The sequence below is a fragment of the Mustela erminea genome, chromosome 1, assembly GCF_009829155.1.
Source record: "Mustela erminea isolate mMusErm1 chromosome 1, mMusErm1.Pri, whole genome shotgun sequence".
In the NCBI taxonomy this organism is placed as follows: Eukaryota; Metazoa; Chordata; class Mammalia; order Carnivora; family Mustelidae; genus Mustela; species Mustela erminea.
The window spans coordinates 68227780-68243057 of NC_045614.1; the positions used below are offsets into that span (position 1 = coordinate 68227780).

General features: G+C 36.3%; 1 protein-coding gene across 4 annotated transcripts in view; it reads left to right on the forward strand.

The window, feature by feature from the left end:
* The window catches only part of SNRK (SNF related kinase), a 58216-nt gene that overhangs the window by 15501 nt on the left and 27437 nt on the right, over window positions 1-15278 (forward strand). For all 4 annotated transcript variants that reach the window (XM_032307102.1, XM_032307022.1, XM_032307189.1 and 1 more), the window contains one exon: window positions 1459-2153. In XM_032307102.1, the coding sequence (XP_032162993.1) occupies window positions 1565-2153 (589 nt within the window). In that variant the 5' untranslated portion in view covers window positions 1459-1564. The remainder of the gene's footprint in view (window positions 1-1458; window positions 2154-15278) is intronic.

The window sequence follows — 15278 nt, forward strand, 5'->3', positions numbered from 1 at the left end:
CTAAGCAGGAATAGATAAATGTAACTACTATTCTGTTTCTACTGGAAACATGCAAAAGGTTTCACAGGAGGACTATGTACTCACAGGACAGAGCTAGTCTTGGGAGATGCCTGTCTATTAAATTTTGGTCAGGAAGAATAGTAATGGGAGTTGGATATGTGAGATTTAAGGTGATATCTTAATTTGTATAATTTTATAAGAGCCTGTTTCTGTATTTAGAGTTTTTAAAGGTTTAGAATTTTAAATGCCATGTGAGATATGGTCTTTAAAACTGAATGGTCTTTAAGATGGTTTATGAATGCATGCTTGTTCATTTTTGAAATATCAGGTCTTGGTGGGTTATGTTTGAGAGTTGGAAAACTAATAAAGATAAGCTAATAAAGATAAGTAGGCTATTTCTTATCTTTGTACTTACCAGTACAAAGTAAGTAAGTACAAAGAGTGAGTACCAATCAGTCAGCAAACATATATTAAGCATCTACTGTATGTCAACATGTTGTTCTAGGCACTAGTGTGACAAGGAGAGCAAACAATTTGAAAAGAAATTGAATTTCAGAATTTAATAAACTGTTGATTACCTGTTGTATATTAAAGACTGTTCAGGGGAGGGTAGAAGGGGAAAAAAAAAAAAAAAAAGAACCTTAGAGTCCTCAGAACTTCGCAGTCTTAGGATGGGGATGGCGTATACAAAAACCCATGGAATAAGACCACACAGGGTCCCGAGCTGCTGTTGGAGATACGGAGTAGGGAAGGTCATTCCAGCTGGGAGGGTTAGAGGAGGCCTCACTAAAGAGATCTGTCTATGTTTACAGGAAATAGTGCTAGCTTTGGAATAACAGGAAAAAGTTGCCGAGTTTCTGTCCAAATGTTTATTCTGTTTTCCCTTTTTGTCAGTTCTTGCCTTGTTTTTTAAGACACTGAATGAAATTACTTTCGTAAGATTTTTTTTTAAACTTAGTTTATCAAACTTGCTAGTTTTCTTATTTTTGACATCACCAAAAACTTATTTCTTTCTTTTTTTTTTTTTTTTAAGATTTTATTTATTTATTTGACAGACAGAGATCACAAGTAGGCAGAGAGGCAGGCAGAGAGAGAAAGAGAGAGAGAGAGGGAAGCAGGCTTCCCGCGGAGCAGGGAGCCCGATGCGGGGCTCGATCCCAGGACCCTGAGATCATGACCCGAGCCGAAGGCAGCAGCCCAAACCACTGAGCCACCCAGGCGCCCCACCAAAAACTTATTTCAACTAACTTCTTTCAGTTTGCAAATTTTAATATGGCATTTAAATTCTCAGCCTTTGTAACATAAACCCAAAATATATAGATTGTATAGATGGCCCTTACTCATTTTTTGTCTCTGTTTACTTCAGGCTTCTCTTGAAACTTAAAAAGAAAGAGAGCTCTAAGAGAAAAAGAGCTCTAAGAGAAAAAACTTAATTTTGTTTCTCCTCTTCTTTTGTAGATGTCCATGGCGACACTGAAAATGAATTCCTTATTTTCACCAGATATTCTTATATGAGAAGATCCGTTTCAAACAGTCTAGATATTTTTCCTTCTGTTGGACCAGCATGGCAGGATTCAAGCGAGGGTATGATGGAAAGATTGCTGGATTATATGATCTGGATAAAACCTTGGGTCGAGGTCATTTTGCAGTGGTTAAACTTGCCAGGCATGTCTTTACAGGTGAAAAAGTAGCAGTAAAAGTTATTGACAAGACAAAATTGGACACTTTAGCCACTGGTCATCTTTTCCAAGAAGTGAGATGCATGAAACTAGTGCAGCATCCCAACATCGTACGCCTTTATGAAGTTATTGACACCCAGACCAAACTATATCTTATTCTAGAACTTGGGGATGGAGGAGATATGTTTGATTATATAATGAAACACGAAGAGGGACTTAATGAAGATTTGGCTAAGAAGTACTTTGCTCAGATTGTTCATGCCATATCTTATTGCCATAAACTCCATGTGGTTCACAGAGACTTAAAACCAGAGAATGTGGTCTTCTTTGAAAAACAAGGTCTTGTAAAGTTGACAGACTTTGGTTTCAGCAACAAATTTCAACCAGGGAAGAAGCTCACTACAAGCTGTGGATCTCTTGCATATTCTGCTCCAGAAATTCTGCTTGGTGATGAGTATGATGCACCCGCAGTAGGTAGGTAACCTCCTTCCAGTATTTGCCCACTTGAATTCCACCAGCTAGAATGTAGTTGGTCAAATTGGTGGTTGTTTATCTGAAAACAATTTCTTAAGGGACTTTCTTAAATGTGTCTTTTTTTTTTTTTTTAAGATTTTATTTATTTATTTGACAGAGATCACAAGTAGGCAGAGAGAGCAGGGGGAAGCAGGCTCCCTGCTGAGCAGAGAGCCCGATGTGGGGCTCGATGTGGGGCTCAATCCCAGGACCCTGGGATCATGACCCGAGTTGAAGGCAGAGGCTTTAACTCACTGAGCCACCCAGGTGCCCCTCTTAAATGTGTCTTAATTAACAGATTTGGTTTCTTGAATGCCATATATCCCTAAAGCTCACAGTCAGTTTGTTTTACCCTTGAGATGGCAAATGTTTAAAGTATATTTCAGCATAAAGAAAAATGAGTAAGTTATCATTTAAGGTAACCATCATCTACTCATTGTAATTCTTTTGCAGGTCTGAGTATGTTTCCTATCTTCTTAGAGTCTTCTTAGAGTCTGTAGTGCCCCTGGTCAGCTTCTTTCTGTGTATATCCTTTAACAGTCATTAAGATGTATATTGGAAAGGTACTATGAATATTAAAATACATTATGAAGAATTTGGACATGGGAATCATTTATTAGTTGTGACCTTGAAAAGTGCAATTGATCTCTCTGCTTTATTTCCTCATCCATGGAATAAATTGGATCAGATAGAGGTATCGCATCCTGTGTTATCATGTTTACCATCCACGGAGACCTGTGGGGCTGTTATTGTCTGCCTCATTTTATAGGACAGGTAATTGACATACAGACATCCAGAATCGTGGTAGCCCTGGGCATTCCCAGCTACCCTCTTTCCACTCCAGCACATTATTGTGTTCTCTCTTGTGATGAGTTATCTAGTTGGGGTAGAAGTATTTATTGCTTTTCAGCTTTTCAGTTTTGTCCCTTGGATCGTATCTGTTTTGAAGGTCATAGGAGAATTTGTTTATAATTTTTAAGGATTTGCTAAGTTGAATATGTGGTCAGCTTTTACAGTTTTTAGTTTAATTTTGAAACCGTATGCCCTAATACTACATGTATATAATATCATACTTCATAGATAGGAGTCATTTGAAATGCACGTTACAGAGTATGAAAGACACACACTGAAGAACGCATTGAAGAGTGCTGATTTTTATACTGAATATTCTCTACACCAAGACAGTGCGTTTCATGTTAGACTCTGTTCTGGAAAAGAAAGGGTTATTGCCCATTACAGATAACAAGGTTTCTCCGAAACTTTTCATTAGAATATTTGAGTCAGAGATTTTTGACCCGAGGAGCAGGCTAATCAGAAAATGAAGCCAAGAATTAACAGAAGAGGAGACATAAATGTCCAAACATGAAAATGATGTTTAACCTCACTAATGATCAGGGAAGATAAAATCATGATCAGATACTGTTTCATACATTTCGCATTAGGAAAAACTAAAGTCAGACAAATCTAAGCATAGACTATGGGTCATTGGGGACTCTTTTAGTATGTAGAAGACAGTTTAGTTTGTCAGTGTGTACTAAAGTTAAAGATATACTCAATCCTGAAACCCAGCAGTTCTCTTCCTGTATACACACCCTAGACTTGCTTTCACTCTTGTACACAGATTTTTAAAGATTGTTTGATAGCATTATTGTGTATTCATTAGTAGGGGAATACATCATTTCATATTCATATGATGGAATTGGTAAAAATAAATGAACTATGTATGTCGTTGTGGCTAGTGTTCACAAACGTACTATTTAAGAAGATCAAATCAGTGATAGTACTTACAGTATTATAACATTTATATAAAATTTTAAACAGACAAAGCAGTGTTATATTGTTGGAGGGTTGCTTGCACATGTAGTAAGGTACTGATGAATGCATGAGGTTAAGATAGTTACTTCTAAAGGGCAGGCATGCCTAGAGTGTTTCAGCTGTGTTGGTGGTATGTACTTCCTGACTTGGGTGGTGAGTACCTAGGTACTCACTATAATGTTCTCTCTCTCTCTCTCTTTTTATTTTTTCCTTAAGTATTGCCTAATAAAACTTTAAAGTTTTTAAAAAGGAAAAGAAAAGTGTCTGGGAGGATGCTTACCAGTCTGATAAATGGTTGGTGAAGTATGTATTAGGTGGAGTGCATGAGTAACTTTTCTTATTTGAATTTACTTTAATTTTGTGTAATTGTGTGATTGAGATAAATATAGAATTGCTTTAAAAAACAAATGGACAGTTACCTTTCTGCTAATATAGTCTAGTTTATTGTGCCAGAGTCAGTCAGTGATTTTTCACAAATATATAGTAGAATTAGTACAGAGATTAAAATCTGTCCTTTTATTAAAATACCATATGTTGCTGAATTAAACAACTTTGATTCAGTTTTGTAAGTGTTTTAGAGTGCACTGGTCCTTAACATTGACACTTGGTTTAGGGAATCATCTGTTATTTTCAGAGTTAGATTTTGATTTTATGTATCAGCTAAACTTCTGTTTTCTTTGGTATTACCTTTTTTTTCACTGTTAACTAAATTTTTCCAGGATCTTTTAGGTTGCCTTTTCTTTCCTTTTTTCCTTTCTTTTTTATTGAATTGAAAGCTTTTTTTCTTTATTGTCCTAATTTCTCACATTTAAGGCTGGGTGTGGTTCTCTCCTGCAATCTCTGGTCACATCCTGGGGATTTCACTCTGCTGTCATTGCTCAAGTTTATCTTTACTGTTTTGTTTCTGTTTAACCCAAAATCCTTTTTTTAAATTCAAATTGGATAGATTTATTTTTCCTTTACGTATTTGGTTTTTTACTTGTAATTTTAGTACGTTGCATTTAGTAATGTACACTGCAACCTGATTGGTTTTTGCTTTGGGAAGTATTTTTAGATTTTCTGTGTGGCTTATTATACAGTGATTTTTGGTGATTATTCCATGTATGATTAAAATATTCATATTTTTAGCATATACAAATTTTTATGCATAATTAAGGTTGTTAATTATGTATTTTGTTCCTTTGTGTCATGTTTTTATTCTGATTTTATTTTCTGAGAGAATTATGCTAGTTTCTTACTCTAATCTGGATTTTATATTTCAATCAATTTTTACTTTATATGTTATTTTCAAGCTGTGTGAAGTATATAAAGTTTTGTGATTTATTTTACATGATAGAGTATACGTTTTTTCAATATGAAACTGTGCTTTGTTGCCATGGATTCTATTTTATTGTTTTGTTTTAGGATGTATTAGTGTCTTACTTTAATATTCAGTGCTAATTGATATCCATATCATTCCCTTTGCCCTACAAACGAACTATATGTAGTTTGCTTTTACTTTCCTTTTAGTTATAGATTTATAATTTGCTTTTATTTCTTAATACTTTTTTTCTGGTTCAGTAATGCTTTAAGATCTGATGAAGAATGTAGATAAATCTTAAAATTTTGTTCTTGAGCATCTTTAATTATTCCTTTCTTTCACCTAACTTCCTGCATGTGAAGAACATGGCAAAATCCATTGTGAATATATTTTTTTTCTTTTTTTTTAAAAAAGATTTTATTTATTTATTTGACACACACAGAGAGATCACAAGTAGGCAGAGAGGCCAGCAGAGAGAGGGGGGAAGCAGGCTCCCTGCTGAGCAGAGAGCTCAATGTGGGACTAGATCCCAGGACCCTGAGATCATGACCTGTTGAAGGCAGAGGCCTAACCCACCGAGCCACCCAGGCACCCTCCACTGTGAATTTAAGAGTGACTAGCTGGCGGGGGGAGGTGACTAGCTGGTGTACCGGAAAAGCATTATCTTGTGAAAAATTAGATTAGTGAAACATAAATTGAGACATTCTTGACTATTAATTTATGTGTGACTTATGGTTTGTATAATATGCCAGCTTTTGGAAATCTTGGCATATTCAAGTCAAGAATTGTGGTTTAACTAGAAACCACATTGAATGTAATTAAGGCAGTCTGTTCCTTGCTCTGCTTTAGCACTGTGAAGAAATATCTCAGCAGAAATATCTCAGCATATTCCTTCCTACAGAAGAGTCTCTTAGAGAATTTAGGAAATGGGCAACCACCAGAACTGTGATTGTAGTAATATGTTTAATTATTTTCTCTTTGAAAACTTTTAAAAGGATTACTCATTTCTATACAGATTGTACAGCCCAAGTTGTAATACCTTTTTGATAGAACTTTGAATAGTCCAAAAGGACATAAATCAGTCGTTTTCTCTTTGGTTTATCTAAATCTGCTATTATAGTTTGTTATTAATAGAAAAGTTCTTGCTTTTATTTCTGATTTCTTCCAGAAAAACTGTAATGTGCCTGCTTTTATAGTCCCCCACCCCCAATCTGAGTGTGTACAGTTTCATTTCCCTCCCATTTATTAGAGATAGATGTCTTAGCAGTGTTACTGTGTTTTCCGACTTGAACCTTCTCTTCTCCAAGTCAGATTCTGGTTAAATTTTGCATTACTCTTACACAGTTTGTATTACTCTTACACAGTCCATTTGGACTGTGGGCCCTAATGGATTCCAGATTAGAAGATGTTGGCTTGTGTCACAGAGTTTTAGGCCCAAGTGTGGAGTTTGGGATTATACATTTTTTAAGGGATGATTTGTGCTTGTGTGTGTGTGTGTGTGTGTGTGTGTGTGTGCATAGGGAAGTAGTATCTTGTTTCTTTTATTTAAAAAGATCTACATAAAACCTGCCTGCATGGTACGTGTCTGAGATGACCTGCAGCCTGGGCCTAGGCAAATGACTGTGTTGTTCAGTTGTACAGAACTGAAAACCGTATCCATAGAAATGTGGCCCACACCTCACAATCTAGCTGCCCAGTGCATGGTCACAGACTCTGTAAGATACCTTTACAGAGTGTGACATCATCCTTGTCATATAAAACCAAAAGAAAAAAATGCTAAACTTTCTGAAGTTTCACATGCCTATGAGAAGTGACAGTTACTTCAGACATCACAATTAAAAATTGATCTGACCTGAACCCTGTGTAAATAAAAGCACTTTATGGTATTAGCTCTGTATCCACGATATACTGGCTTTATAGTGTGAATTTGTTTAGTTATGTATTTAGGAAACAACAAAAGTTCTGTGCTGAGTAAAATCTTTTCAGTTTTATAAATAAGCCATTATTGGATTTAATACTTGTCTTGAAGATTCTTGAGCATGAAATGTTATGGGTAGTGTAATCTATAGGTACCATACAAATGGGTTTTTTAGGCTAACTCAACCATTGATTTTTTTTAGTGAGAGAAAATGAGGTAAAAATGACTTACGTGCTTTTCATGTTTTCCCTACTGCATTTCCCTACTGCATAAGCCTCTGGTGCTTATTGTTCTCACTGTGTTTTAAGATTAAGATCAAGTGAAATATATGTTGACACTACTTTGAAATTTATTCTACTGTGATATGGTAGGATCTAAATTGGTGGTTCTCTCCTTCCCATCTTTAAGTTTCACCTACAGTAGATTTAAAACCAAGCAAATCTTGTGAGGGCCCCACCCTAGAGATTATGATTCAGATAGTCTCAGGTGAGGCCCTCATCCAGCTTTTGTGAGATTCTGATGGCTTCTAGCCTTGCCTACCTATGAGGTGAAATCCTAGGTCAAATGTTTTTGGTTATTAGTGGAAAAATAGATACCTGACATTTTAATTCTAATAGTCTTTAAAGAATAAGTGTTCAGAAAAAAATGTTTAAACCTCTTTAGTTTCAAAAACTGAACAAGAACATATATTCTTTTTTGATGTTGATAATTGAGCTTAAATTTCTCTCTGTTCCCCCTCCCCCATTTTAATCACATCCTTTGCTTATTTAGGGATAACTAAGTCAAAACCAAATTTCAGGTCCTTTGGAAATTTTTTCCAATGTTGTTCCAGTGCCAGGAACTTCAGGCTAGACACCCCTTACCATTCTGTTAGGAGCCCAGAGACTGTCCTCCTTGTTTGCTTTCCACTGCTGTGCCTGGAGCTGCTTGTCAGAGTGTTCCTTGGCATTGTGCAGATCAGAAGGTTGCCTCACTGCCTTATATAAAACCATTTTCGTCAGAAGATTTATAGCACGTTCGCACTTTTCTAAGGCTCTTGCCACTACTAACTAGACTTGGGTTTGATTTGGTTTTACATGGGCCTTGGTGTTCCTCTTAATCCTTTCCTCTCACAGCCTGTGTGGAGAGACAAAGGTGTGCAGGACTGATAATCATAGGTCTCACTAGAATAAAAACTGGAAGTTACTATCTATTTACTTTGCAGACTAGTGCCCAAGCTTGGAGTCTTTTGGTACTTAATGTGGGGAAGTGGGAATTGGGCTGACTGACATGACTGTGCACATCTTTGAAAGAAGACAAGAGAAGGAACGGAGTTTAAAGACAAGTTTCCTGTCATTTGTATGTGCTGCTTGTTTTCAGACATTGACAGTTGCAGGTGAGAGGAGGCCCTGGGGCTCTGGTCAACAGTAAGCCATGAATTGTTGTGTGGAATAGCTGTAAGAGAGGGGAATTCCTATGGAGGTGGCAGTTTTAGGTAGTTACCACTCATAAGGGAAAAATATTATCAGTTCCTTTTAAAATTTACATGCGTCTTTCTCCTCTGCTCAGAACACTTTAAAGACTTAACATTTCCTTCACAGTCAAAACCGGAGTTCTCAACAGCGGCCAGCATGGCCTTAAGATTGGCTTCCTCATTTTCTCCCACACTTTTTCCTCCCACTGTTTTTTCAGTTGCTTGCTCAGCTCCAACGATGCTGCCTTCTTGCTGTTAGTCACATTCCACATCCATCCTGCCTTGGGGCCCTTCTGTCTCCCTTTCTCTACTTTGGTTCTTGCCTACTGCCGCCCTCTTAGCCTGGCCCCACCCTCTACTCCAAAGGTGTTGGGCCCCAGCACTGCCTCTTCTTCTTCCCCACTTGACTCGTTTCTGTGGTCTCTCTTACTTCCATTTGTGAAATGTACTAGTTCTCACCTTTAGGATTGTTGAAGGAGTTAGATGAATGAAAAACATATTTGTACTTAGCGTAATGCCAGACACAAAACCAGTCTTCAAGTCAGATATAACTGTCTCAGTCAGCCTTTTGGAGAGATCACAGAATGCCATGTTTCTGTGGTACTAGGACTGTGGTGCCAAAGGGTGTTTAAAGATCTTTCCTTTCGAGGTGTTTTCTTCCCCTTTGGAAATTGGCCTCAGGGGAATTTCTGAAATGTTGGCTGCCGTGGGAAAACTGGGAGGAAGAGGCAGGCCCAGGACCTTTGCTCTTGAGCTTTTCTCACACATGTTTTTAATTGTATTTAACTTTCAGAATGTAGGAAATAGGTTAACTTCTAAAGTAGGGATTTTTCTTTGTGTGTGTGTGTGTATGTGTTTTATGTTAGATAAAAGCAAAGGGAAGTATTTATTTCATAACTGGTTAGTTTCTTGGAACTTTAGAAGAGCTTTTTTAAAACCACTTAAAATAGCTAACTATCTTAATACAGATATACAGAATTAAATATACTTCTATTTACTTCAGGTTATAGCATAGGAAACCTTTAGGGAGTTGAAAACATCAAATCTGCTTGGGGTTTTTTTGCTTTTTTTATTTTCTGTTTTTTTGTTTCTGTTTTTTGTTTGTTTTGTTTTGTTTTTTGTTGAAGAAAGACTAGTTTGCAAAACAAAAATTAAGTAGTTAGCACAAACTTTTAACACAATAAACTTGGAAACTTGTTAGTCACGATATACATTGATGGACAGACTCCAAACGCAAATGTTGCATAAAGTCACTGTAGTGTTTTTAAGAACTGGTGAAAACTATTGACATGTAGGTGCTGTGCTTAGTTGTGCTCTTGTGCTTCATCTGAGATGGCCTGGTGGGACTTGTTAGTGACACATCTCCATTTCTGGGGAAACTGTCCGTCCACATCAGGAAATTGCCTGTGTGGTCCTGGAGTTGTCATGACTCCCAGAGCAGCTGCTTGGGAAATGCTTTCACAGTCACATTAACATACATAGTAGTGTGGTTTTCTTCTTTCAAGGGCTGTGGCTTCTCTCAGTTGGATCCTCACATATTTACACAGACTTTGGTGGAGAAAGATGGAGAGCAGACATAGAACAGGGCACCACAGAGCTAAGCCAAGCTAATTAGCAGAGATGTACTATAGAACCAGAACTTCCTTACAACTGTGATTCCAAATACATGTCTTTGCTGTTTTTAAATATCTTCTTCCATAACCCATTCTCCATAATTTGCTACCATTTGCTACCTAAGCCACTTTGTCTTTGGAAAACATTGTTTTATCTTACCTGGTTTTTACTGACCTAGTGTTACGGTGATATTTTTAAAATTGTATCCAGTATAGTGTAGAACAGTACCTAATTTAATATTATAATTCACTTATTTTAAACTTTGGAACCTAAGGCAAACATCATAGGACCTGTGTTTGAAGCATTGTCTGGTGAGTAGGAGAACATGACTTTGTGAAATGAGATCCTCTTTGTATATACATCTTAAGTTCTGCCTAGAATGCAGCCAGGCACAGAGAAGGTATACTAGATAAAAATAACAGAGGGGTTGTAGATGGCATTTAAAAACAGAATGATGAGGTGCAGGGGACACATGCCCTGATGGCCTTTTGCCTTTGGAATTGGATGGGGTGACGGCCAGACCTTGCTCAGTTCAGATGGCTCACTTGTCCCCCTTTCTCAATAGTAAGGTCTCTGAGAGAGAGAGAGAGAGAGCTGTGTGTTTGTATCTTATCTGAGTCCCATCCCTATCACCTGGTAAATACCACAAGTTCTTAATGTTTGTTTAAATGAGTAAATATTATAGAGACAAACTAAAGAAATGAAAATTTACATTCCTTTAAACTTGTTTACAAACTATAATTGTGGCCACTTCCCATGGTCCTTCCTGATGTCCTTGCTCAGGTTGGAACTTTTTCCCTGCTTTCCGTACATATATTAATGCATGTATATGCATTATACATACATATGTACATTTATTAATGTATATTTATTAATGAGTCTGATGGAAGCCATGGTTTCTCTCTTCATGGAGAGCCAGAGTTGCAGTTTCAGGCATGTTATAGATCACTATGAAGCCTTTTTTGGATCTGATCTTGCAGGCTTATTGGGCTGAATAAAAAAAAAAGAGGGCTCACAACTTTGACAGGAAAGATGAGCATAGGCAGTTTTGAAATAAGCTTTGGAGCATAAATTATAGGTGAGGAATAGTGTCCTTATTTTTGTGTTTTGTCTACTTGACTCTGACTTGTTTTATACATTTACATCTCTCATTTTCCTTACCGTGTTTTAAATTCCCTAGTTATGAGTTGGGAAGATTGTGTTAGAAAATTGGAGGTAAGCTTATAGACAGGGCTTCTTCCAAAAGAAATATCAAGTCATGGGGGATATGGTGTGCTTTTTTGTTTTTTAAAGTCAAAGAGTCAATTTGTAGGTATTTAGTGTGTTTGATATGTGGTTTTTTGAGGGGGGGTTGTAAAACCATTTTATGTTGTTAACAATATGTATCAACTATTCACTGATATTAGAAGGTCCTTGTTACAGTTTAAAGAGGTTTAACATAGATTAGGAGCTCCAGTAGATGGTAGGGAAGCCCCTCAGATAGTGTGATCTCCATGTTCCAAGGTATGATTTTCAGTTTTGTGCTCAGTGGTAATTAGTTCCTAGAAGACTGAAACTGGCTTAACAAATTCTTAGGAGACTAATATATACAAATACCAATTAATTGATATAGGAGACTTTAAATGTCAGTCCACTGCAAGCTTATATTCTTGATTCAGATTAGTGATATTTTCCTAAATTTACCTATTTTTTTCAGGTTCTAAAACGTTGGCATACATAAGATTTTCTTTGAGGGATAGTATAAATTGATTAGATTAAACCATTCTGAGGAACATTTGTGATCCATTGATATTCCTGAGGTCACATGATTCTTGTTTGGATTTCTGCCTCAGGTCTTAGAAGGGGCCCTTCCCAATTCTGGAATTTCAGTTCATTTATTTCTTTTCCTTCCAAGGCCTTGAAAACATGGTTTCTGCAAGTTACTGTTGTGTTTCTAGTTGTGGTAGCAGGATCTTCAGTTTGCTTATCACATTATATTCTACCTAGAAGGAGAGAATTCCCAGTGGTTTTAGTTTAATTCTAATTTTGTTCTCAGTCATCAGTTTGTGAGTACGATATGTTCCTGTCTGTCCCAAAGAAGGACAGCCATTATTATCAAGTTGTCAGTAAAAAGCTTGATAAAAATTTTTTGGATTTACTCTCCAGCTTCAGTATCAAAATGAATTTGTTAGTCAGCAGAGACAAGAATAGTTAGAGTAGTTGTATTCTGTTTCTGACTTTTGACTCTTCTAGCTGCTGCCATGAAAAGGAGATTGCTTTTCATGTGTAAGGTTACTTTCTAAGGCTTCATTCTTGTGTTACTTCATGTAAGAAATGAACTTCAGAATCCCCTTACCAGTTAGAGAACTATTTATTGGTCACTTCTCTTTAGATGAGTTCTTGAGTTGTCCTATAGCAGAGCACCATGAAAGCAAGCAAAGAAAACCTCCTGGGATGCTGAAATGGACTGTCTAATAAGCCCATGTAAAAGTTCATGTATTTTGTTCATAGTTTTCATTCAAGGCCTTACTTGGATCCTTACTTACTTAATTTTACATAGAAGATTCTAGCAGTTTCAGTCGATTTGTATTTTCAACCTTCAGCCCATAGATGGTAACATTAGGGACTTTGTAGAGGCTGGCACACTGATAGCAAAGATGAGAAAGAATCATGAAATCATAATTGGGAACTTAAAAACATGATATTCCTGAACAACCAATGGATCAAAGAGGAAATTAAAAAGGAAGTGAAAGTTTCTCAAGACAAATGAAAAGGAATTAAAGACATCAAAATTGAGAAGGAAGAAGTAGAATTGTCTCTAGTTACTGTCAGGACTAATCAAATTCAGTAAAATTGCAGGGTACAAAATTAACCGATCAGTGGCATTTCTATACACTAACCGATTTTCTGAAAGCGAATAAATTGATCCCATTTACAATAGCATCAAAAGAAAATAAAATACTTAGGAATAAATTTAAATGAGGAGGTGAAAGATCTCTACTTTGAAAACTATAAGACGTTGATGAAAGAAATCAAAGATACAAATAAATGGAAAGTAGCCTGTGTTGGATTGGAAGAATTAATATTATTAAAATGTCAGTATTACCAAAAGCCATCTATAGATTTAATGCCACTCCTGTTAAGATTCCAGTGGCATTTTTTTTTTTTTTACAGAAATAGAAAAAAATATTCCTAAAATTTATATGGAATCATAGTAGACCCAAGATATAGCCAAAGGCATCCCAAGAAAGAAGAACAAAGCAGGAGGCATACTTTCTGATTTCAGACTATGCTGTTAAGCTGTAGTCATGAAGACAGTATGGTATGGGCATAAAAACAGAGGAATGGACTAGTGGAACAGAATCAAGAGCCCAGAAATAAACTCAAGTATATATAGCCAACTAATATTTGACAAGGGAACCTGGGATACTCATTCAATAAACTCTCTTCAACAAATTGAAAAATATTGGATATTCACATATAGAAGAATAGAACTTTACCCATCTTACATCACTCACAGAAATTAACTTGAAATGAACGAAAGACTTAAGTATAAGACTTGAAGCCATGAGACTCCTAGAAGAAAACAGAAAAACCTCCTTAACATGGGTCTTGGTAATGATTTCTTTGAATATGGCACCTAAAGTATAAGCAATAAAATAAAAAACAAGTCGGATTACATCAGACAAAAAAGCTTCCGCACAGGCAAAGAAATCACTAAAAAAGTGAAAAGCCAGCCTGTGGAATGGGAAGAAATATTTGCAAATCATGTATCTGGTAAGCGATTAGTATGCAAAACATATAAAGAACTCTTACAACTCAACAGTGGCAAAATCAGATAATCTAGTTAAAAATGGGTAAAGAACCTAAATAGACATTTTTCCAAAGAAAATGTATATGAAAAGATGCTCAGCAAAGATGTTCAGCATCACTAGTCTTTTGAGAAATGCAAATTAACATCACAATGATACATTCCCTTAATGCCTGTTAGAAAGGCCATCATCAAAAAGACATTTGTTATCACAAATGCTAGTGTGGATGCTGAGGAAAGTGGAACCCTTGTGCACTGTTGGTTGAAATGTAAATTGGTATAACTAGTATGGAAAACAATATGGATATTCCTCAGAAAACCAAAGCAGAACTACTGTATGATTCAACAGTTCCACCTCTAGAGGAAATATATCCAAGGGAGACGAAAATATTAACTTAAAAAGATAGCTACACCCCCATGTTCAGAACAGCATTATTTACAATAGCCAAGACATTCAAACAACTGTAAGGGTCCCTCAGTGGATAAATGGATGAAGAAGTTGTGAGATATATATATATATACATATGTGTGTGTGTATATATATGTGTATGTGTGTGTGTGTGTGTACATACGTATGTACACACACACAGTAGATATTATTTAGCCATAAAAATTAGGAAATCCTACCATTTGTGACAATAATGAACCATGAAGATATGCTAAGTGAAATAAGACACAGATACTGTATGATCTCACTCATGTAGAATCTAAAACCAAACCAAAACGAACACCATACTTAGAGATCAGATTTGTGGTTACCAGAGGCAAGGCAAAGAGGCAAGGGAAAGGCAAAGTACCAGAAAGTACAAAGTCCCAATTATAAGATAAATAAGTACTGGGGATGTAATGAACAGCATGATGACAATAGTTAATTAACATTGTTGTATGATACATAGGAGACTTAAGAGAATAGGTCCTAAAAATTCTTTTCACAAGGAGTTACTAATTTTTCTTTTTATTGTATCTGTGAGATAGTGGATGTTAACTAAATCTATTGTAATCATTTCACAACACACATAAACCAAACCATCATTCTGTGTACCTTAAAGTTAGACATACATATGTCAGTGCTCAATGAAACTGGGAGGAGAAAAAACCAAACATGATAGACCCCTTTGTTCGCTACATGGAGTCAGGCCTTTAGCATTGCTTATGGGCTCTTGGATATAGGGCGAGGTATATACTTGTTATTGAAG